A 24,624-nucleotide genomic window follows, 5' to 3' on the forward strand; every position below is an offset into this window, starting at 1 on the left:
GTTTCATGAGATCACATACATTTCAGCCAAAAGAAATGTACGTTTTCATTCGAAACCTGGATTGTAGCAGGTGAATCTGAACAATTTCCCTCTCTGATCACCTTCTCTTTGCAGTAAGTGTAGATTTACATTGGGGTCTGTAAATATCCATGGGGAAATGCTTGTAATAACTACTGGAAAACACTGTATCTCGCCTAATCTGTACTGTTCTACTTCCTGAGTTATATTCCATCCAGGCATATTTCCTTTACCTCCTACATAAAGTTTTGTAGCCGGTTCAGATTTGAGGAAATTGTGCTTTTATTCTGAAAGATAGTGGTCGGAAGTCTTATTGTTTTTGCTGCGGGGTCACACTGATGTTCTTAGAGAGAGACTTTGTTGTTAAAGCTGATTGTTCAGCAGCGAAATGATGCTCGACATAGCTGAAACGGACCTACTTGGAAGTTTCATTAGACAGGTTTGCTAATTAGTGTCGCATTCGAGTTGAAAGGGGCAGAAATATGCAGCTTTGACAATTCTTCTCACCTGGAAGCTGATTGGCTAAGTTATACGTCGGCTCAGCGTCTGTCAAGTAAATTTTTGTTTTATAGTTGTTTAAAGTTGTTGTGTTTATCAGTAAATATGTAAAATGAACGCTAATATTCTTGCAGCCAGTGTGTTGGGGTTTACGTGTAACCAACTGTGTTAGCACAAAAAGTCAACACTAGCTAGCGAGCTAGCGCTAGTGAGTTTGTTAGCTTGCTGGCGTTAGCTAACAGCCAGGGATAAATACAGCCTTAAATCGAGGGTTTTTGCATGAAAATCTTGTATTCATTACATTTTCTGCAATGTGCGAAACGTGTTTTCTTCGTCTGCCCGTTTGTCGACATTGTTTACTTGTGCGTGTGTTGCATTGCTGCTTATGTTAGCAAATAAAGCCATCCTATTGTCCCCTGTTCATCAACCGGTTAAGAGCTAACCAACTATAAATTGAATGTTGAATGTGACCGGATATCCTGTGGAAATTTCTGCCTTGTTGCAACGTTTTAGTCATTTAGCTTTAATAATAAGGTGTTTGGATGAAGGGTGACATTCCCTTCACTTCACGTTGTTAGCAGTAGTAGTACTATATCCATAGCAAGTCCATAATATTGTCTGACGTTAATTGAGGATACTTAATAAAGATGATCATGTGATAGTTTGGAGAATACTGCCTCAAATCTTCTTTGCTGACTTAAATATGGCAATGTTTTGTCTTTCAGGATAACTGCTGAAGACAGAGTGCCTTCTTATTCCTCTGAGCCTCCCTGAGGGTGCAGCTGTATGATTACAGGTGCTGCTCCGATATGACTAAAAGAAGCCCCTCTTTTCAGCTTGTCAAAAGGTAAACTTTGTTTGTTTGTTTGTTTTTTATCATATCATCTTTTTATTTGCAAGTGGTCAACAAGAGAAGTTCAGATATTTGAACAAAATAAGTCATGCACACTATAAATTTTGGCAGCTTATGGACGGAGGTCACTGAATTGGAGGTTTAACTCAAACTAATTAAATTTCCCTGGTTTCCATTCTTTGAACAACAAATATACAGTTTTACGGAGGAATACCAATCCTCCATGTTACAGAGCTTATAGTGTACCACCATCATATACACAGTTTAGCTGCTGTTTCACGGCTGTTCAGATGATCCTGTCCTTGTTTTGTTACATCAGTCAGGTTTAACTTAACCACACCTAACTCCCTGAATGTTTAGATTTTTGTTGAACATAGCCGAGACAGTCAAATGCCAAGCGCCATAGCAACAAATCGCTTTTGAAACCAACTGCTTATTTTGTACTGGTCTTTGTTTATCATCTATTTCATTGCTTGTCTCATTTTATGTATGTCTTTCATGTTTTATCAGTTATTCACAGTGAGCCCATGTATTGGCCAATATTGGCTTTACACTGACATACCAGTATCAACTAGATATGTCAGTCAGTCTGTGTCAGTCAACTGTGACTGTCTCTGATTCCCACACAAATGATCTTTGGCCAAGCACAGACACTGGCTTATAGAGAGCACTTTACAGTAAAAACAAACAGTGAAGTTTAATTTTAGTCTGTTATCAAGTTACTCACAGAATGAACATTAATTTGTGAGAACTGATATGACCTGCTGCTTTCATAGTTTGTCTTTTTAACCTGTGAAACCACAGCACCGGGCAAAAATGTGCAGCTGTTGCCTGAATGTTTTGAACACTTCTCCTTACTAATGGTAATTAGCGCCAGAGCTTGGTGAATCCATGTATTTTGCTATCCACACTGTCTGAACTGAGAGTCACTCAACGGTACAACTAAATAATTTTTCAAATTCAAACCCTCTAATTTTCTCTCACATGTGCAGTGAAGTGCTTGGACACTAGAGGCCAGCACCAGCTGGCTGAGATGGATAAAACACAGTGTAAAGAACTGGATTTAGACCAGACTGGATTTAGATCAGCCTTATTTTAACCAATACTGATCTTTCACAAAATGCCCATATCAGCCCTGATACCGATCCTTAGGATCAGCTCAGTCCATCTCTAGTAACTAGTAGCAAATTTTAGGGTTTAGTGTTTAAACTGGTTATGTTTAAAATCATATGTCATTATCTGATTCTTTTAAACTCTCATATGTCAACATAGGTATCAGTACTCCATTATTGGTAAGGTTGTAACTGGAGTCCTTTATTTAAATTGGTTGTCGCAGCCTGTCGCTTATGCATAAGGATATTGTTTCATATTGTGCACTTAATGCCCAACAAAGGTCGGCGACACCACAACACAGCTTTTCAGTAAACTTAATGCTAACTCTGCTGGAGTTCATTTTCCTAAGCACCTGTCTACCAGGTGTGCTTTTTAGACAATGTTCAATGTTCTCTGCAGCTGAGTCAGACGCACTACACATACTCGACCAGTTCCTCGAGACATACAGCGTGTGTTCACGGATTTTTCCTAACAGCGGTTAGGTACAGATGAACATTCCCATTCCGAAATGTGACAGGATGCTGAACCATCACTGCAGAAGGAACCCTGAGCTTCATGAGGAGCTGCAGATCCAGGCTGCAGTGGCAGCCGGGGATGTCTGCACTGTCAGGAGAATGCTGGAACAAGGATACTCACCCAAGATCCGCGATGCCAACGGCTGGACACTGCTCCACTTCTCTGCTGCCAAAGGAAAAGAGAGATGTGTTCGAGTCTTTCTGGAGCACGGAGGTAAGAGGCTTGGTCTTTTTTGGACTTGCTGCTGAAGTTGGGTTCATTAGGTGGTTAACATTATGCCCTGACGGATTTTTTTCTGTCCAAACACTAGAGGGCATTATTTTACTGAACAAGGCAGCCTTTCATTCACCTTTGTATTAGTTGAAAGCCATTTAAGGTACAGAAGTATATACATGTCACACACAGGGTTTGTATCTAAGGAAGTAGGCCCGTTACATTATTTAGGTTGACAAATATCCCTTAAAACTCTTCCAGATGCCTCACATCCACAGAAGAAGTGATCTAGAATAATCTTCTTTCTACATGACCTCTCACTGACCTGACCTCATTAACACTTCACTGACACCAGTAATGTGTTTTGTTGCCATTTTACAGTTTTCCTGTAGTTTTAATTATATCTCAGTTTGTGCAGGCACATCTTAAAGAACCATTCCTGGTGATTTTGCAGAATCAGTTCAGTAAATCCTTCTTACACCTTACATTGCTGGCATCTATTTCACAATCAATGCAAGTGGCATTGTAATTTTCGGAAGAGTTTTCGTGCCTTCCAGGGGCTCATTGGTTTCAGTTCATATCAGCACACTGATACAACTCACAGGGACGTAAAACTCGCTCAACATAGCAAAAGCATCATAATGACACACACACACACACATCCAAACTGTGTGTCATTTATTTTAGAATGTAAGAAGACACAGCAAAGTAGGAACACTTTCAAAAGAAAATGTCAGGCAGGGAATATGATGACGAGGAGCTTTGCAGAGAAGATGATTTCCCTTTCTCCAGAACGACTGTTGTGCCATATCAGTTTGAGTCAGAGCACACTGAGGAGGAAATACTGCTGAGGCAAGCAGAGATAGAGACAGAGACAGGGCAAGAAGAGGGGACACTTCCACTACGTCATCGGATCAACTAGAATACTGGACAGCTGGTGATGTAGCTGTTGATGTAGTTGTTTTTACGAGTCACAAAAATAACTGGAAAAGGCCCTGATGGTACCCTATCTAATGTTAAAAGTTATTTCACGTTCTCTGTAATAAACCTCTGGTTACTAAGATGAATGCAGGGTGTACATTAATGTGAACTGACAACTTACAGTTGGATTATCTGTCAGTAGGCAGTGAGGCTGCCTTTCACTGTCTAATTTAGACATTTGTTTTCCACATCTCACTCTGGCCTGGTGAAAGCAACAAGGAATCTTACTGTATTTCAAAAATCTCCCAGGTGTCCCTTATCCATAGAGTACGAGTTGTTTTGGCCTTACAGTTGTGGCGGTGCTACTGATTGAATCTGGATATATGTTTTTTTTAGGTGGAAATTCCAAAAAATAGCCTCAAGCGTAAGGACTTGTAAACCTTAATGCTAAATTCTTTGATGGTTTGGGTTTTTTTTGTTTTGTTTTTTTTTTTGTTTTGTTTTTTGGGCCACTTGGGGGCAGCAGTCTTGGGCCATTTTTCTGGAAGGCTCTCCAGCTGCAGTTGTTAGCATAGATGAACTGTTTTTCTTTTAGATTAGTTTTCCCTCAGAAGAAAAATGACTATTGTTCTGTCTTGTTCTGTTGTTCTACATTTAGTTTACATTGAGGAAATCTGTTGCCTAGTTATAATGTCTAGATGACGTGTTAAGTCAAATGCATTGTATCTGTATCTATCCTGTAAGTGTAATATTGTAGGTAGTGTAGACATGGCTAGTGTGTACCTTGTGTTGGACAGGTGGTATGAAGTGGTGAAGAGGTTCTTTGTGGCTAAGAGTTTAGGTGGACTGTAGAGGCCCTCCTGATCACACATCATGTTACCCACAGCCTCAGAGCACAGCTCCTGCTCTATTTGACTTTTCCCTCATTTCCTCTCCTTTCCACTCTCGTCTGTCCAGCTGACCCCACAGTGAAGGACTTTATCGGTGGCTTCACAGCACTTCACTATGCTGCTATGCATGGCAGAGCACGCATCGCCCGACTGATGCTGGAATCCGAGTTTCGCAGTGACATTATAAATGCAAAAAGCAACGACGGGTGGACGCCGCTGCACGTGGCCGCCCACTACGGGCGAGACTCATTTGTACGCCTCCTCCTCGAGTTCAGGGCCGAGGTGGACCCACTGAGTGACAAAGGTACCACACCACTGCAGTTGGCCATAATCCGGGAGCGCTCCAGCTGTGTACGGATCCTCCTGGACCACAGCGCCAATATTGACATTCAGAATGGCTTCCTGCTGCGGTATGCCGTCATCAAGGGCAATCACTCATACTGCCGCATGTTCCTGCAGAGGGGAGCGGACACTAATCTTGGACGTCTTGAAGATGGCCAGACTCCCCTGCACCTGTCAGCCCTCAGGGATGATGTGCTGTGTGCCCAGATGCTCTACACATATGGAGCTAACACCAACACCAGGAACTATGAGGGCCAGACACCGGTAGCTGTATCTGTTAGCATGTCTGGGATCAGCCGGCCCTGTCTGGACTTCTTGCAGGAGGTCACCAGTAAGTCTCACCACCACACTTCCTGTCACACAAGCATGTCCTAAAAACAACAACAGTTTATTATTATTATTATTATTATTATTATAACAACAATAACAACAACAACAACATCAATTATATAAATAAATAATAAAAGCTATTATGAAGATAAAGAGTAAACTCACCATGTACAAGTTGAGAATTGGCTGTTTTCCACTTATTTATTTGAGTTGCAGGATTTGGCTAAATCTAAGTCAATATGATGTTTTTTTTTCTTCCCAAAATTAATTAATTATTATCATTATTTTTTTTTAATGAAGACATAAAGTACAACTAAAAATTCTAAAAGTTCTTCATTTGTATACAGGTGACAGTTCTTAGTCATGTTCGTCCACCTTCTTCACTGCATGAAAATATCTGTGAATAGGGTTATTATGTTCATGTGTCTCTCTTCTTGGGATTTTACACAGTAATTCATTCCTTTGTTACTCATTCTTTCCTCTTCCTCCCAGTAAGTGCTGGAGGGAGCTGTTTCATTTCTCTCTCACTCTAAACCAGACACCTTAGCTTGGTGCATCTGACATGTAATATTTCGAAACTGCAGGCGTTTTTTTTTTTTTTCCCCCCCTCATGAGAGAAAACTGCACATGTAGCTCATTGAGGTGTTTTCATTTGCTGATTCAAATTCTAGACTTGGGATCAGGATCAGAATACATTTTTTCTTTTCTAATCAATGTTGCTTGACTGTTTACAAATGCAGCTTAGCACAGCGAAAAGTTAATGTCCTTATCTGTGAAAAGAAATCTGTAAACGTGGGTGGGGTGTAGGAAAAGAGTCCAAGTTCACAAAAAGTGACAGACCTTTTTATTGTAAGTTGAGAGGAGACAAAAGCTGAGAAATGTATAGAGTGAAAGAGGGCTGCTTGCCAACGCAAGGTTATAATGACCAGTGTTCAGTCACAGAACAATCCCAGGTCAGGAACAGGAGAGCACATTACCTGAAGCATTATGATTTACAGGGAACAATGGCTGCATTCCTCCACTGCCCCCTGAACTTTGATATCAAAGATATCAAAGAGCTGTGCAGTGATTCAGACAAGCCCTTTCAGAGACTCCAAACCATCAGCCGGATCGCATATCTGCTGGGTTATTGATTACACCTCTGTCTCCTGGATTAACTCATATGCCATGAAAGGCTCATCCCACACAGAATGACAGGGCACCCTCAGCTCTTTTCAGCTGCTGCACACATCAGTGTTGCTCCTCATAGGTATTTCTCCTGTCACGTACTTCAGCATGGACGCCCACCCCCACCCCCACCCCCCAGCAGGTATCACAGCTTGCGAATTCTTTTTGTAGCGAGCCAGCGAAGAGTATTTCTGTTCTTGATTTAGGATTTTTTTACCCACTTTTCACACAGATCACTTCAACTTCTTAGGTATTTTAGGTTGTCTTCCACACACAGCATGTTTCAGACCTGCCCACAGGTTTTCAGAGAGGCTCAGGTCAGGGGGCTGGGAGGGCTGTTCCAAAAACTTCAGCTTGTGTTTCTTGAAATGGTTCATGGTGGATTTTGAGTTCTGCTTTGGATCATTGTCATATTACAGACTAAGGTACATTTTAAATGTCTGTTTGCGTCTCGGGGTTATATTTACTTCTTTTTATTTCAAAAATCAACAAAACGTTTAATTTGTCCAAATGTCTGCATCCAGCTGTAGCAACAGATGGATTTTGAGGTCTGCTTTGGATCATTGTCCCTTTTTAGAAGCCAGCTTCTTTTCACTTTCACTTTCCTGACTGACTGCAGGACAGTCTTGCATCTAGAATTTGCTGTGATTTAGTGGAATCCATTCTTCCTTCTATCCACGCAGTGTTTCCTGTGCCACTCGCTGCCACGCAGCCTCGTAGCAGAATATCTCCACACGCGTGCTTAACATTTGGCAAGAGAGGGGCTCACTGAGTACTGACTCAGTAGGGTGCAGAAACTTTAGCTTTTAATTGTATATTTTTTCTGTTTCATAAGTTCATGAAATAAAAAGTAACAGTGCATTAACAATATTTAATGACTATTTGCTGCAGGGGTTGTATTTAATTTTTTCACTTAAATTAAAAAAAAAATACAGACTAAGTATGTGGACAATTACACATTTGTTATTCTTCAGGCTTTGTGCTTCAGCACTTAAAACAGAAACTTGGCACTTTAATGTAGTATCCATTATTTTATGTCAAATTGAATGTTCTGAAGGACAGAGCCAACACATTATGTGTAACTGTTGAAATGTTTAAGCTCTGTACTGTATGTAGTTGGCTCAGGGGTGCTCAGACTTCTGTGCATATATCTGTAAGTCGTATAATTCACATTCTCTGGCTGTTAAGGACTCAGCAAAGAAACTTTGTGATATGTTTTATTTTATTGGAAAAGTCATGTCTGATGAACTTATGGCCTATTCCCACTGTATGAAATTCAGCCTGTACAGCCCATAACCTGGGGCTCCTCTTAACCTGTTTCACAAACCAAGGTGTTTTGGATAGACCTCGTTTGAGAAGTGACAGTAGGATAGAGACATAATTTTTTTAGTAGGCGAGTAAAGAAAGTGAAAGTGATGTTGGTATCTATAGACGTTCGACAGTTTAAAGGAATAACCAACATAAAGTGTCTCAGTAAGGTGTTGGGCCACCAGAACAGATTCAGTGCACCTTGGCGATGATTCTACAAGTGTTTGGACTCTACTGAGGGATGAACACCATTCATCCTGAACATACTCCCTCATTTGGTGGGAGTATGTTCAGACAGGTTGGTCCAGAATCTCCCATCGATGTTCACTGTACACATCACTCTGATGCAAGAGCATCACAGTCATCAGTGAGCTGTCCACCACAGTCTCTGACCCTATTTACTGACGTCTGTCCCATAGGTCCAAATGCAGATGTCACTTTAGTCACAGTTCCTGTTGAAACAGTATCCAGCTGAACAGTCTCTGTGACTGAAGCTCCTGTAATCTGTGCTCCAACAATGACGCCTCTCTCAGAGTCACTCAGATCTTCTATTCTTGCTCAGCAGTTTTAAACAGGCCACAGAGCAGGACTGGATGTTAACTGCTTGGTTGCACCATGCAGTGCAGCTGTGTGGGAGCATTCGTCAGGTTTCTCCACTCATTTATTCAGCTTTTTCCTTCAGTGTGTCACCTGCCTGTATGATCTGGTTTCAGCTTTCAGATTTTTCTGCATTATGTTTTCTATATGCAGGAGGAAGAGGTTTTGTGATGTCCATCACTGAGACTTGGACTGTCAACCCAGTGCAGTGAATGGACTGGTACAGGCCTTGGATTGAAATTTCCTTTAAGCATTGTGGAACCATGGAAAGGGTTTATTCATCTGTCTCAGCTCAGGGATAAGAGTGTATGTGGCAGAGTAACTTTACCCACATCACACCGATAACACCCACACACATCACTTCCTGGAATCAAGGGGATTCTTCCCAGCTGTTTGCATACAGCTGATAACACAGCGGAGACTGAGTGATTTGGGGAACTGATTAATGCCTTTGGCAGGGCGCTGTAAAACCATACAGATGAAAGGGGAACTTTTAAGCTTCATAATGGATGCACAGCACTGGGGTATTGGCAGGGTTTCTCCTGGCTCGGAATGAGGCGGAGGTGGTACCATCTTGATCATGTGCACATGTGCGTGCGTACCGTGCCTTCAGCTGGCTCAAGCAAACACTTTTTACGAGCAACATATTTTAGGAGTTCAACATAAAAGCTAATGTGTTAATTTACACAGTTAACAAAGAGCAAAGTTGTTTAAAATCAAATCCAATAGAACAAAAGCTGGTTTCATTTACAGTTCACAGGGGCCCTCTCGCAGTGTATTTGAACATAAATGAAACATTAAAGCCTTTTCTTTCATTTACACATTTCACAGCCAGCAAAATGTGGCCCTGTTACAGGGTCGCATTAAACCCACTGTTTTCATCTACACAGTTCACAACCAGAGGCAGAGCACTTCAGCCTCCTATTTATCACTTTGTATAACATGAAAACATGACTTGTGATAGTGTTGTTCATCATATATTACAGTCTTGAGTGCAGATAAATAGTCTTTCAATGTTTTCGGTCTGGACAGCAGCAGCTTCAAGGCTCAGGGTGGGATACTTCTCAGAGGATTCTGGAGATACAAGCCACAGAAGCACCTCCTCCAGAGATGTGGTCTGAAGTAGAACAAAGGGAGAACAAAGATAAAATTGCTCTTTAAAATCAATAGACTGTGGTGGCGGTAGTGGTTGTGGTGCAGGTCCTGTTTCTGGGGGCCTGGTAGAACCTGAATATTGTTCCGAAAGTCCTGGCATACTTGACACGGTGTGGTACTCCCTGCTGCCCTGTGATGCACTCTGATACAGTCAGATTTAGGTGATGTGCCACACAGTGGCAGTGAGTCCTGGTGTCTCTTTGTCCCTAAAAGAATTGAAAATGACCACTGTGACAGTCTAACCAAATATCTGAAGTACAGGTCTCATCAACCATCGATGCCCACACTGTCCACCATTTCAGTGATGACAGCAATGTATTTTCATCATGTCTTCTTCTCCTCATTATGTCTTAACCTGGTGTGTTCGTTCAGCCATCACTGGTCAAAACCTCCGGCTCTGTGTTTTTGAGAGAACCTGGGAAGATGAATAAAAACTTAGTCACATAAACGTCCGCTTTGAATTAAACCCTCAAACCCTTCACTCCACTTCCTGTCTTGCACTCTGACCCTGACCCTCATCATCACTGGTCCCTTCCACTTCTTGTGGTTGTGCGCTACTTTCTGACCCGACAAGTTTGAAGCATCTCATCAGTAACATGAATTATTACTTTCTAACTGCCTGTAGTAATCAGATGACGTCTGCACTGGTCCACCGGCCCTTGTGATTCTCCTCCTTGCGAATTCTCCTTGTAACATAATCTCTGAATCTACGAGCCATATCTGTGTACATAACCACCCACTGTGTGTACAGTAACTTATTACACTACCCACTCCGTGCATCACCAGTTTCCTTGTTTACAACTTCAGAAACTGGTTGACTTGTATACAGACACTGTATGTTGTGTCCATTGTTTTGTTTTTTGGTTCTTTTTTTGACTGGATTGAACATAATAGCCATATGTTGATGTTTATTAATCTTTGTTCAGCTTTGCTCTCCTTGTTTTTGCTACATGTCCATGCGTATGTCCCTGGACATTATTATTGCTACTGACTCTGAGTGCCACTGGAAACCGGACTCACATTCCTCGTAGGCACAAACATACATGTATAATGCATTATGTCATAGTTTTTGTCTGCAGCAGATATTTTTTATTTAGTTTTCGTTGGTGAATGACACGGCCATTGTTCGTTTACTCGAACGACTGTTGACTGTTAACAAATAATTGTAAAATTAAGTGTGATACACACAATTCAACTACTTTGCTGTTGAGTGCATAGGAGGAGGCGACTGTAGTGGCTAACTTGAGTAGTCCCTCTCAGGTGTAATTCAGCTGTGTAATAACTGTTTGTGTTCCTCTTTCAGGACAACCTCGGACCCTACAAGACTTGTGTCGAATAAAAATCCGTCACTGCATAGGCCTTCAAAGCTTGAAATTCTTGGAGGATCTACCAATTGCAAAGGTTATGAAAGACTATTTAAAACATAAGTTTGACAATGTGTGAAGGCAGCAACAATAGAAGAGCAGAAGGTGACTGAAACACTCTGCTGTTATTTATGAAGGCTATGCAATCACTAAGTCCACAGGTCTGTTCCCCACACGCTGAGGAATAGTTAGTCCAGTTTGTTTGTCCAGTTCAACACGTTAACAATAGTTTCCCGCCTGAGTTTTCCATTTAAACCTTTTTACGGTTACAGAAGATTGGAAATGGAGCCACCTCATGTGAGCAGACATTATTGTTTTTGTGGGAAAAAGAAACCTCATTTGACTGCAGATAGCATTCTGTTGATCTTGTCACTGTGCATGACATTATCCTTGCTGGCTCAGATTGTCATCAAGTGCGTACTTGCCAATGATTATATTTTAATTTATTTCTTCCCGTCTATTTTTACTGAGTTAAACTCAACAAGATGCAGTGACAATTATATTTCTGACTGAAAATCATGGTGTGTTGAGCTGCTTGGATACTGATAGCTTAAAAAAATCCTCCTGATCCTCCAACAGTCAGACTGTAGATCAGTCGGGCAGTTAGTCAGACATCACCAACCAGACTCGAAATGTTCTTCCAGCTCACTGCTGATGTTTTGTGAACTGGGTGCTGTAACGAAATCAGGCAGTGTATCTTTTAAAAAAAGAATATTACCCAGGATTAGATTTACACAAATGTGGCATTTCTTTTTTCCTGATTGGCAAGAATGACTTGCACAGACACGAAGAAGAATATAGCACGCAGTTGAAATGATTTTGGAGTTTAAGTTTGACGCTTACAAATGATTAGATGCCACCAGTTGAACAGCGAAAGCGTTCTGCAGTGATCAACCACAAATCAAGTTGCTTTGACCATTTCTACACCATAAGTAGTACATTTAAGTTTGGGGTGAGTGCACTGTGATAGAGTTCTGTTCTGAAAGCACCACATTCACTCTGTAAAGGTGTGGTTTAAATATGAATAACACGTCTGTTTTAGATAACACTGACACACAATCGCTAGAAGCTACAGTCAATGTAAATATGTTACATGTACAACAGATATTTTTGTAGAATTTATTTAAGCAATGATCTCTGGTATTCTTAATGTATTTAAAGTTTGGATATAATATTATGATCTGTTTGGTGTGACTCAAATATTTCTTTTGTGTGTGTGTGTGTGTGTGTGTGTGTGTGTGTGTGTGTGTCGGAGTTGAAATACTCTGTTGTACAGGAATCATTTGGAGTTAAGTGTTTTCTTTTATATCTATGGCAGAAATGTTGGGTGCTTTCTTAAAATTCATCATCTGCATCTTGCAGGTAACTCTATTGTGGAGATTATACTGTGAATTTTTCATTTTGTCAATTAAAAATAAAATGTAGGATTTTTTTGGGGGGGGGGGGGGGGGTCTAAATATTACCCATGCAACAAGATTTTTTTTTTCTTTGTCTCTGCATGTGTTTAAATTGCATAGTGAATTTATTTGGCATCTAAAGTTGGTTTTCCTAAAATGTTGTATTCACAGATCCATTCAAACAGTGTTTGCCTGCTTTAAAACGTCAGTGGTCATGTTAATATTTAATTTTTCATTTGTCTCCAGCTTTGTATTTGGACATTTTGTGAAAAGTGAGTTGGGGTTTTTTTTTGTTTTGCAAATGATGAGCTCTATGCAGCTAAACTGAGACAAATACCTTTCCCATGTTTCCAAAAATAGTTTGAGTGGGTTAATGTAGGAAAATGTAAAGTGAATGAGGTGGTTAGGGGAGCTGCATGGAATAGATTTTTTTAAATGAATAACGAGGGTCACAACCATAAAGATACGATCCTGTGTCCCATCCCGTGTGTCCTTTGTGTCCTCAAAGCCTCCTCTACTCTGTGCCCTGAAAATAACGAAAGTTGACAGCTATGGGAGAAATTTAGTGAAATCTTAGGTCATTAAAGGTGCTCTGGTGGAGTTTCCAACAACAAACTAACAAAAGTTAAGTTTACATTCAGTGTTACTCACCAAATTACATTGTGTGTGTCCGTTTAACGAACTAGACATCTTCCTCCTTTGTTGGTGCATTGCTGTGTTTTTATGTGGCATTAGTGCCAGAATCACGCCTGTCAGTCCGTGAAATAGCGTGAAACAGCTAGCCGGAGTGTTTATCTTATCAATCGTGTGCACCTGCTCATTCGGAGAAAAACTGCTGGAGGTCAAAGAACTCCACAGGATACCTTTAATCCGAACCAGTAGTCCTGGATCTGACGCTTAATGATGGCAGATTTAGGCCTGAGGACCAAAGACCAAAATACAGCGTCCATAAAAATACACAATACCACATTAGCAAGTATATATATCTGTTTGGTGCCACTTTTTGAATTTTTTTTTTTTTTTTTTTTTTTTTTTTTTAAAGAAGTGCTCCATGGCTAAAGTTTGCATTTTGCTGTATTCTGAAAACATGATGTGAGTGGATGATGACTCTCTGCTTGCACTTATTTGTACTGTTTATATGGTCATTTCTGGCCGACTGGTGGTCATCAGCTGTTAGCAGTTTGGATGTGATATTACGCTGTTACTACAGATTTGAAAGGATACCCATATGTTCAGAAAATGTTCCTGAGTTTACAGTCCTGATCAAAATCATTGACTGGATTTCAAGCACGTAATTCAGAATGTCTGCAGAAATAAATGCAAATGAGCCAATATTGTATAATCAGGATGTTTTAATAAAACGTCCAAGGTTACTGAACAGAAGGAAAAACTCACTGTCCTGCTCTAAGACTGAAGACCTTCACCTCAGACCTAGTTTTCAACACATTTCAGTCTAAAAAGCCTTGGTGTAATATGAGTTCATCATTCCTTTGATACATTCGATGCCTCCAGTACCAGAGGCAGCAAAGCAGCCCCACTGCATGTTTTACTGTAGACAGGCTGTTCTTTTCTTTATGAGCTTCATGTTGACGCCTATAAACAAACTGAAGCACTGTTTTCCCAGAGAGCTCGGCTTTGGTTTCATCTGTCCAGAGAGCACTATCCCAGAAAGACTGTGGCTCATCTATGAAAGATTTTTTTGCAAACATCAGTCTTTCCTTGTTGTGCCTTTTTTTTCAGTAGTGTTGTCCAGTCAGCCTGAAGCTGGTGTTTTCTTCCACAATCAGCACCAACCTTTGCAGACTTCTCTCTCTGAGTTTCTTCTTAGCGCCACATCCTGGAAGCGCCTTAACAGTTTTATGACTTTGGAGCTTCACGATAACATCGCAAACTGTTGAAACAGCGGTTTCAAGATGTTTGGCGTTCGGCTTGCGGCCTTTGGAATTGTTGCTTTTTACTCATAGCAGTTCTGATGCTCTCAGCTCTCTTGTCTTCGCCAATGTGAAAACGAAACTGGAAATCATCGTTCATGGGTTAATTCAGGTCATGTGAACACTGAAAATGAAGCAAAGGTGAGCCCTATTTGCTTTTTTCTGTTTGAGGAGCTAAAAAAAATTCATCAAAACATGTATTTAGTGTACATTTTATGTTGTTCTTCAGTAACCTTGGACATTTTATTAAATATTGTGATTATACAACATTGATTCATTCACATTTGGTTCTGAAGATATCCTGAATTCTGTACTTAAATTTCAGGTGTGCCAATAACTGTGGCCAGGACTGTACCTCTGGTATGTTCCGCCTTGTCAACCATTTGAGACCTCCTAATAATCGGATAAGGCTCATCTAGCCTTTGCAATGTTGAGCTCAGGAGCCTGAGTCTTCTGAAGGACACATTTATAGACTGAATCCTCTAAAAGAGGCAGCTGTTCAAATGGAACTGGAGTAAAAGCAGGAGTGTTACTTTCATTAATCATTAGAAATTTTGCCTGAGGTTTGATGTTGGCCCAGAGGTAGTTTTCCTAACGTCTTTAATCCAACTGATTGGACTATTACTGCTGATTCTTTCATGATACATTCTGAATCCTAAGCTTCCTGATGCAGCCCCTTCCCTCTGACTCACTCATCTTTTTGATACTGCAGTATTTGCTGATCTGAGTGAAAAGAAACACTACTGAACGACGCTGGCTGTTCAGTGCTGTTATCATGCCGGAACACTGTCCACCACATTTCAGTTCTGTTTCATGGTCCATACTGTCCATCTACCTGCACCCGCTTCTGGTTTTAATATGATGCCATTTTGCAGCAGCGGTTTTTGTATTGCGTGTGTGAATGAGTCTGTCGGACATTGACTGCCTTCTCCAATCGGTTCCTCAGCAGACTTTGGTCGTCACAGTCAGGGAAACACTTCATACGTCGTCTTATGTGGCTATCAAAGGTCTTCCACACCATTAACTACTGAATGTACAGAATATGCAGATTTTCAAATGTAAACAACAAAATGTGTGAATAAACTAAAGTTAACGTTTCTGGATCAGATTTTTTTTGTTTTGTGTGTGGGAATTTACAGTGAGAGCTTTTCTTTTCTTTTAAACAGTGGATCATTCCTATTAGTAATAGTTACAGTTGATAGCTGAGATCTGGGAACACAATGACAACAGTGAAAGGAAGTCAAGAAACTCAAGCAGTCAGATGATCAAACAAACTTATTTGGAAGAGAAAAGAAAATGGTAACGTTATTAAAAGTGTTGGATCATCAGGATAAACAGCTTTTTTCCTCCTGTCCGATCATCTGACTGCTCACATCTCTTTACCCACTGGACTTTGTTGTAGCAATGTCACTGTTGTTGCAGAAGATGTCTTCATAGGTCCAATCAGGTCCATGTAACTGAGACCTGAGTCAGGTGTGTTCAAAATTGCGTTCCATCTAATCCTCTCTGGTAGGGACAGACTGTTCTGCTGCAGGTCTCTGTGTATATGTGCATGGATGGATTATTGACTGAGGCAACCAGGTACAGGCCCACAAAGAGATGGGGAGCAGCCACAAAGTGACGCAAAACCACTACAAAGAGATGCAAAATGAGCAGACTGCAAAAGGACCACAAAAAGCTAGAAAAATACCTCAAAGTGGTGCAAAACCATCAGAAAGAGACACAAAACAACAGATATGCATAAATCACATTTGTGGTTACTATGCATGACGTGTTTGCTTTGTATGTAGGTGATTGGGGTCTCTGAGTCTTAGGATCTTGCTCCTACTGTTTGTAGGTGTGTGTAATACCTGAGTGAATCTAAGCACACTGGGTCAAATCATTGGGCCTTGATTGTTCAAAGTGGCTGTGATTAAACAAATCTCCATAGAAGAGATTCATCTGAGAGTAATTTGGAATTTTGAAAAGCTGTTGGTCTCCACCATCACAATCACGCAGTACAGATGTACACGATCAGGCTGTGTTGTGCTGTAATTATATTGCCCGCAGGAAGTGTGTTTTCATGCTCTCATTTACTTTGTGGTGCAGAATGCTGACGTCAGGGTTTGCGTTGTCTGTCTGTCTAGCCCTGACCTGTAGTTACAGTGTTAGCTAGGTGCACAGCAGCTACAGCGTAGCTGCAGCTGAGGTAGAGCAGCTAGTAGAGACAATGGTAATTTCTCACATTGCAGGTCACTGGATTATCATTAACAATATGAAAAATGTTTTATTTCATATCAAATATGGAAATATTTTGGGACTATTTGTGTAGAGTGTAGAAAACATTCTGACAAGACTTTCTTCCTCTTGTGTTGAAAGTAAGTGATCGTCTGATAACAACCACCACTGAGCCTGTTCAGGTCATTCCACCCACACTGGCACTGTACCAGCGTGTTACATTTCAGAGGATAGATCTGAGTGAGCATGCTTAACTTTCCCCTTGCACCCATCCACAAGGCAACCCCACACCCCCACCCAGAAAATTCTGAAAATGGCACTTTGTCAAGCATCTCTGCTGAAGCCTTTTCCCCTCTTCTTTCCTTATTTCCCCTTTCTTTATTTTCCTCCGGAATGTCATCTAAAAAGAGCTGGTTTCTGCTTTCACCTCCATTTGTTCTCAGCAGGACTCAGTCAAACCCTGCACTGAGGCTGAGGTGACCTAATAGTGGCTGTGATATACCTCTGTCTTACTTTACCAAACATGGGGTGCTATCATTGACGAGATCACTGGTAGCATTACATGATAAAACAATGCCATCCCTCTGTGGGCCAGCAAGCCTTCAGACAGTAGGAACAATAGCTGCTTTGTCTGTACAGCTCTGAGTGCTGTCTAAAAATATCTAAATGGTTCTTCCTCTCATATCTGATACAGCACCTCCATACTGTTCCACCTAAAATCAAATATGTTCACATATCACTTATAATGGGCATGTGCAAAGAAATATTCAAGCAGCTCCATTAGATTCACGTTTGCAGCAAAGCCCTGTAAGTTTCTTAGTAATGTAATGTGAGAAAGGGAGCTCCTCTCTCCAGGATACATCAGAACAATATACACTGCCAACGTCTTTCTATTGTATTAGAGGAGCACAGACTCACTGGTGTAATTGCCAAGGTCTAAAACCAAAAGGAAAAAAACATAAACAATATATTATCTTTTCCAGATTTTACAGTTTTATCAAATGACTTTAGGTGAAATGTGACAAACCCATGGTGAATTATCATCCCCACACCCAGCAGCATGGACAGGTACTGTGGGTCCGGGCCCACCCACTGAGATGCCTGTGCCTGCCCCTGGACAAGCCTCCACCTAATTAGCCTAAATGTAACAGATTATGGATATTGGGTGTTTCCTAAAAAAAAAGCCCACAGACTAGGATTCATGCTAGTATGATTAGCAACGTGACCTGTTCTCAGGGTCATTTCAGGCCATCCCAGGCAACTGTGCCAAGAGTTCTAGGTGCTGAGAAACCCAACAGAGTAATACCGAACAGCTTTCCTGCAAGCCTTTTCTCAAGCAAAAGAAAAAAGCTCCGGGTATGGAAGCAGAAACTGGCTAGAGTACTCGATTAAAGCAGAGGCTGCATTTTTCCATCCATGCAGGACATTCCAAGGAGTCAGCCCTGGAGACCTTGGAACAAGCAGGACATGGGTCTGTAAACTCTGATGTACGTTTATTAGCCATGATATTCAAAATAGCTTACTACTGATAAAATGTGTACTTGGAGCACATAGTGAAAGAGGTCGGGGAGTCATTTGACATGCAGACCAAGACCGAGACCCAACCGGAGGAGAGAAATATGGCCATAGTTTTGAACTTTGTGAACCAGTTGCCTTCTAAGAATTGCCACCACAGACCAGGGGGACAAAGCTACACTGACTGGCAAGATCCTTGAAGAACTGACAAAAGCTGAACAGAGTCCAGAAAAAATCTACTGTCACTGTACATTATTGTTGCAAGATGAATGAAACATATTTGTCCTCCAGGAAATGAGAAGGCATTCCTGGAGCTGACGTTGGCTCATTTCCACTGGGTTTTGTCAAGGAACTCTTTATCTTATTGCTCGGTCCAGGAGACAAGCAGCTATCAGGGGTCAGCTGTGTGACATTCGGCCGCCTTGTGCCGAACGCTGAGAAAACAAAGAGGCTCTTTCTGATGGCCTTCGTTCCCCTGTTACCATAACCAGCTGTTAGCTGCACCATTTTATCAAGACTTCATTTTGTGGTGAAAGCACATCGCCTTCTTGCCAGATACACAAGCAGCTCAGGCTTAAGAGAGTGACAGAGAGGCCCAAGCAGGAGTTCCCTCATGCTGCCATCCTGAACTCCTTTCTGTCTGACTGTTAACGCTCTGACCCAGCCACACTCTCACTCTCACACTCCTCTAAAATCACATACTTTAACTTTCCCTCCATTCAAATCTCTGTCCTGTTGCAGGTTTTCTGAGTCCAGCATTTATTTTTTTCCTTCAGATAGCAGCCTTCTATTGTTTTTTATACTGTAGTATAGATGCTCCCGTTTTTTTTTTTTTTATGTTTTTATTAATAATCTTGTATAAATACATGACTGTAAATTAAAAAACAAACAAACGCATAAGTACTTTTAGCCCCTTAGTATTTTAGCCCTAAGCAGTTGTAGACTGGAAAAATGTTGCTGTGAAGCAGTGATAAGAATGTACTGAGATGCATAACATTACCTAAAGCTTTTTAATACTAGATTAAAATGTCATGCTCCCTTACTTCTTTTACCTTATTAGTTGAGTAATGCATTAAAAATACAAGCATACCCTGCACATTTATTTGTGCATATTTATTTTTTTCCAGTATATCTTTATTAAGAAGCTTAATTTACATTCAGATGTTAGTAAATAGTTGTTTGTTTTTTTTTGTGTCAAGATTCTAAGATACACTACCTTAGCTTTCTGCCTCTATCCCAGCATAATGGAGGTGAACAGAACTTGGTTTGTACCTGGACCACGAATGTCCTCAGTTGTCTCTATCATGTGACCTTTGCCTTGCATGTTGTAGAGGTCTTTTGAGAGCAACCCGCATCACTTCCCCTGACATGAGATATGCCCCTGACCCCCCCTGCCTAATTTGCATTTCGAAATCTGATCACAACGTGGGCAGAGTGGAGATAAAGAGAATACTTATTAATGCCAGATGTAAATACAAAGGTCTGCGATCAGGTGTCATTATACAAATGACATACAAAGACACTGGATGACTGGATTATTTTTGCTGTCTATATATTTCGATCAGGAGAGGCCAAATCGTAAATTCATTTATTTGATTTAGTGTGCACAGTGGATAAGATGAAGAAATATTAGACGCCATCATGACTTCCTCATTTGAAGTGGTAGTCAGTCCATGAGCTGCACAGGAAAATGTCCCAAAAAGAACATATTGTTTCTTACATTACCAGGCAGCAGCAGATTTCTAGATAAGATGCAAATTATAAAAAATAGTCAGGGATAATAAAAGTTGATAAAAGTGTCAGATTTGAGTAACTCTGTACCCTAAAGCACAACAGACTCTATGATGGCAGGTAAAAGAGTCTTTACAGGGAGACAATGGTACAAAAGGGTAGCAGGTAAAATCATGCAGACAGGTGAACAGTCAGGAACAGGAATCAGGCAGGTAGGCAAAACAAAGGTCTGGAGACCTTGGCAAAGTGCACAAAGACAATCTGACAACTGGTGAGAGGAAGGGGGCGGTTTTACAGAGGGAAAATTTAGGTAAATGTCCAGGAGTGGGGCAGCCTGCAGACAGGAAACTGGGCAGAGGGGAGTGGCTGGGTCTGTATTTGATCATGAAAAGGACAAAAAGGAGAATTAATGCGAGCTACAAATACAGAGCAGGGACCTCCCCGTGTAGAATATTTGAGGTAGCGACTGTAGGATGAATCAGAATATGAAGTATCTCCACATCCATCAAATGAAGTTGAAGATGTGAAGATGAAGATGTGTCACTTCTAGGGAAAAACAGTAATTGGATGATCAGAACTCTGATCATGAACCTGTGTGTGACTGATGACCATGGGATGTTTTTCAAAAAACACATAATGTCTTTTTAAGAGCAGCTCCCTTTAATGACTCTGACCACTGCATAATTCTCACACAGATCTGCTTCTGATCTGCCCTGATGTGAATGAATGACACAGTGTAACAGAAAGGTCAGTCACTCACACACAGTCATCACCAACACACACTAAGCAATTATGAAAATGCCTGCCCACACATCCACTGCTGTGTGTACAACACACACTGTTCTCTTTCTTTTACAGGTATTGCCTGCTCTGGCTCACTCTCAGTCTGGAGTGACGTGGGGGCACTGGCTAAGAGTCCTTGTGTCCTGGGTTATCTTCTTCTGGCTGTGCCATCAAACTTTCTTTTGCAGGTTTAGACATCTCTTTTGGAGACTTAAAGGACTGTGTCCTCCTATCAGTCTTCTCTTACTTACCAGTAGGTGTTTTAAGCCAATAGTTAGACCTTGGCTGGTCACTGTCATTCAGGCCTGTATCACTGTTATACATCACATCTGGGATCTTTCTGGGCCTTGCATATTTCTATGTTTCTCTTTTGTTCCTAGAACCAGTACTTGAATTGGGGGTTAAGGGATCATCATTCTCCTGCAGGTTCACCTTTACCTCTACCAAGCCATCGAATGGAAGACGATTCCCATTTACAAAGGTTGAGTTCATCTTTTCCGAAAATTTCAGACAGGAGCTGAATGACTGAATGACTGTGCCACTCATTCATGTGGGGGTTGAAGTTGACCTGACCAGGGATGAGAAGCTGAACTTATGCTTGGTTACTGTGAATCACAACAGTGGGCTGTATTCATTTGGTGCTGTTTGGTCACTGGTTATCTCTTTGCAGTGGCTGCCACCCGATGGCTTGGCTCTTCTCAGGCAGCCCACTGTAAATATTATTCTGATATACTGACAAATACAGCCCATTGACCATCTACCAAATGGTTTTACCTGCCAAACTTCAATCATACGTTAGTTGTATATTAGTTTATTTTTCTCTGACCATAGTCTTTCCCCAGCTTTAACCATACAATAGCTGCCAAGAACAGACATTAAAGGCTGAATGTGATTCAGGTTTTTGTAGAATTTTCTAATACTGACATTGTTGTCTGGTGATGGGTTTATTTTTCGGTATCCAGTGTTTTTGTATTGTATGGTGTATTGTAACACAGTAGGCTCTTCATGCCACATGAAATTTAAATAGAGCATTAGCATTCAGTTCCCTTGTTTTGTTCCTCTGCCTATCCCATCCCAGATGCAGCCTGTAATAACACTGAAGTACACTACATTCACTGTAAAAGTGCCAAATATTTTCTGTTCAGAGGCCACTGATGCATTTCTGTTGTATTTACTGGTTTCAAAATAGACCACAGGAACCTTCTGAACAGGGGCCAAAGCAGGCTGAATGGCTCATATGCATGAAAGGAGACAGCTTCAGTACAGTGTGGAAGGAGTTGCTTAACATTTCTGTTCCAGTAGAGCCAATTTAAGTTTGCCTTTGTTGGTCCGCATACTATAAAAGCACAGCACACACACAGAAAACAGATTGACAGTTCATGTGGCAGATCCTCTTGTCTGATCGAGCTTCCTGATTCAAATTGTCTTACTCACAAGCTATTTACAGTTCATTTGGAACATTTGGAGTGCCTCACATGTGACTCTAGTTAAAAAATAGAAACTTTTCTTTCCTCTTCCTTTCTTATCTTTGTTCACATTAAGAGCTCTTGATGTTTTCTTTTTCTTTCTTTGAGAAAATGCTAATTGCTCTAGTTAGAACTGTGATTTGCTATTTTCTGTTTCATGAATTCCTGTACATGTTTATCTTTCCATCATCATCATCAAGAAAGCACTCAGATCCCTGTGAGAGACTTTCAGGAGTAATGCATCACATTGTTTCAGTTCAGCATCTGATTTGTTTTAAGAACAAGTAAGTAAGAACATTTTGGACTTATTTGCTTATTGTAGGAGGACTGCATCAGTTGTGGATGGACCAAAAGCAGAGAGAAGTAGAAGCAAAGTCACGTGATAAATTCTGCCTGTGTCAGAATTTACTGTGGTGAATTGCATAGAAGAAAAAAAATTGCCCAACTAATTTTTACTTTTGTGGAGATTGGACAGTCTGGCTTGACTTTGGGTTTAAAGTTGTGTGAAGTGTGTTTATGATTGCTCTCCAAAACAAGAATGAAGACTGAGGTTTAAACAGTAAAAAGATTTGTTTGTTAAACTAAGCGTTTGTTGGGAATGAATGGCGGTGAAACAAGCAGCAGTTTCTCATGACAAACTCTGACACTCTGTTGATTCATCCAGCCACACTGACCTTCACAAAGGTCACATGCCTTTGTTCATATTTCACATGGCTGTTAGATGTTTGTTGTCTGTTAAATGTAAACATAGGCCACATTAGACATTTGGAACAAACACACAAAGGCTGTCATTTTGCTTGTGAGTTGTGAGGACAGTCTACTGATGCTCTCAGATCAACCTCCCTTGTAATAACTAATGGCGTAACACATGGTTTGGTTCTTGGTCTGTTCTTTAAGGTCCTCAGTAACAATATTTTTCCAGCATAGACTGTGATGTTCATCTCTGCTCTTTTTGCTTTCTCTAAACACTTAGTGGATAAGTGACTGATATTTTTGGAATCAAATTGTGAATGGGTGTATTTTTTCTATTTATTGTGCTTGTTACCTCCAAGGAGGTTAAGTTTTCACCTGAGTTGGTTTGTTGGTTTATTTGTCAATGGGATTATGCAAAATGTAGTGAACCAGTTTGCACCAATACTTGAAGGGGAACCAGTGCAGAACCGGTCAGAGTTCAGATCCAGGGATTTTTTTTTTAAGATCACATTCCTTCACATTGTTTTTTGGAGGAGGCATGTGCTCTACTCATTTAATATATGCCTTCATAAGACCCTATAATTCCATTGTCCAGCTTTCAGTCAATTACAGAACATAATTTTCCACATTTTACAGTGAAATTATGTGGTTGAGTGCAGTGGCTGACATTTTCACTTTGAGCAAAGCGCCAAATCCCATTCAAAGGAGAAAACAGCAAGACATTTGCTTTTCTCATTCAGTGTTGAAAAAATAATGGTGGTAAAGATTTTTTATTTCACACAAGGTCCACCCCTTTCTGATTCATTTTACCCATACCCATTGACTTGCTGCTGGACAGAGCTGTGCTTGCAGCTGCAGCAACACGGTGATTAATTCCCTGATTTCTCTTTCAAATGTTGATCATATCTCCACATCCGGCAGACCCCACACCATGATGCCATGATGTGTGGACTGTCTGTGAGAGTGAGCTCTGCAAAAACTATTATCAAAATTAATGAAGTACATGTCTTCTTAATGCAGCTACAAGAGAAACTAGATTTTAAAGGAACTGCATCTTCCTTTTAATTATTTTTAGGGTTGATAGACTGTCATGATGGATCCATAACAGATTTTAAGCCTTGACTGATCCCTTCTCAAACACAGAGAGAGGAACAGGTTGAGAGAGAGAAATGACTGTGTGTCCAGACAGAACACACTGTGTGCACTAATCCAGGATCCTCTCATGCTTCCCTGAACAGCAGAGGAGAGCAGGCCAGCTATCCTAGATGCTGTGGGAGTCTCTCACAGAACTGCTCCGCGTTTCCAAACAATAGAGCGTATTGATTCGACATGTATCCAGAACATTTCCACTGTAGCTGTGTACTTCAAGTAGCCTCTGAGAATTTCTCTGCAACAGGAGAACAGGTGATATGTCCTCTGTGGCACTGCCATTAAAGCATTGCATTTCTCAGCAGAGAAACACGGCCCCAGGTGTGGCAGTGTGTGTGTGTGTGTGTGTGTGTGTACAGTTTGGGCAACATAAAAGTCTTGCTGAAAACTGAGAACTACCCTACACATTACCATGTTGGACAGTGTGCATAGTGTGGACAGGACTAGAGTCAAGAAC

At 40.9% G+C, this 24,624-nt stretch overlaps 1 protein-coding gene across 6 annotated transcripts; it reads left to right on the forward strand.

Annotated features, from left to right (window-relative positions):
- asb7 (ankyrin repeat and SOCS box containing 7) lies at nucleotides 1-24,522 on the forward strand. Of its 6 annotated transcripts, XR_005894181.1 has the most exons (7): nucleotides 351-571; nucleotides 1,242-1,363; nucleotides 3,000-3,211; nucleotides 5,090-5,695; nucleotides 11,225-12,533; nucleotides 16,451-16,456; nucleotides 24,489-24,522. XR_005894181.1 is itself a non-coding variant. In XM_041039724.1 (5 exons), the coding sequence occupies exons 3-5, from the start codon at nucleotides 2,971-2,973 to the stop codon at nucleotides 11,362-11,364; spliced, it is 987 nt and encodes a 328-aa protein (XP_040895658.1). In that variant the 5' UTR covers nucleotides 1-113; nucleotides 1,242-1,363; nucleotides 2,958-2,970; the 3' UTR covers nucleotides 11,365-15,705. The 6 variants fall into 6 exon arrangements, 5 of the variants coding, with proteins under 5 accessions (XP_040895658.1, XP_040895650.1, XP_040895643.1 ...); XM_041039724.1 differs by lacking the exons at nucleotides 351-571; nucleotides 16,451-16,456; nucleotides 24,489-24,522 and adding an exon at nucleotides 1-113 and having other exon boundaries at nucleotides 2,958-3,211; nucleotides 11,225-15,705; XM_041039716.1 differs by lacking the exons at nucleotides 351-571; nucleotides 16,451-16,456; nucleotides 24,489-24,522 and adding an exon at nucleotides 1-113 and having other exon boundaries at nucleotides 11,225-15,705.
- The last annotated feature ends 102 nt before the right edge of the window (nucleotides 24,523-24,624 follow it).

Source organism: Toxotes jaculatrix, chromosome 1, assembly GCF_017976425.1.
Source record: "Toxotes jaculatrix isolate fToxJac2 chromosome 1, fToxJac2.pri, whole genome shotgun sequence".
In the NCBI taxonomy this organism is placed as follows: Eukaryota; Metazoa; Chordata; class Actinopteri; family Toxotidae; genus Toxotes; species Toxotes jaculatrix.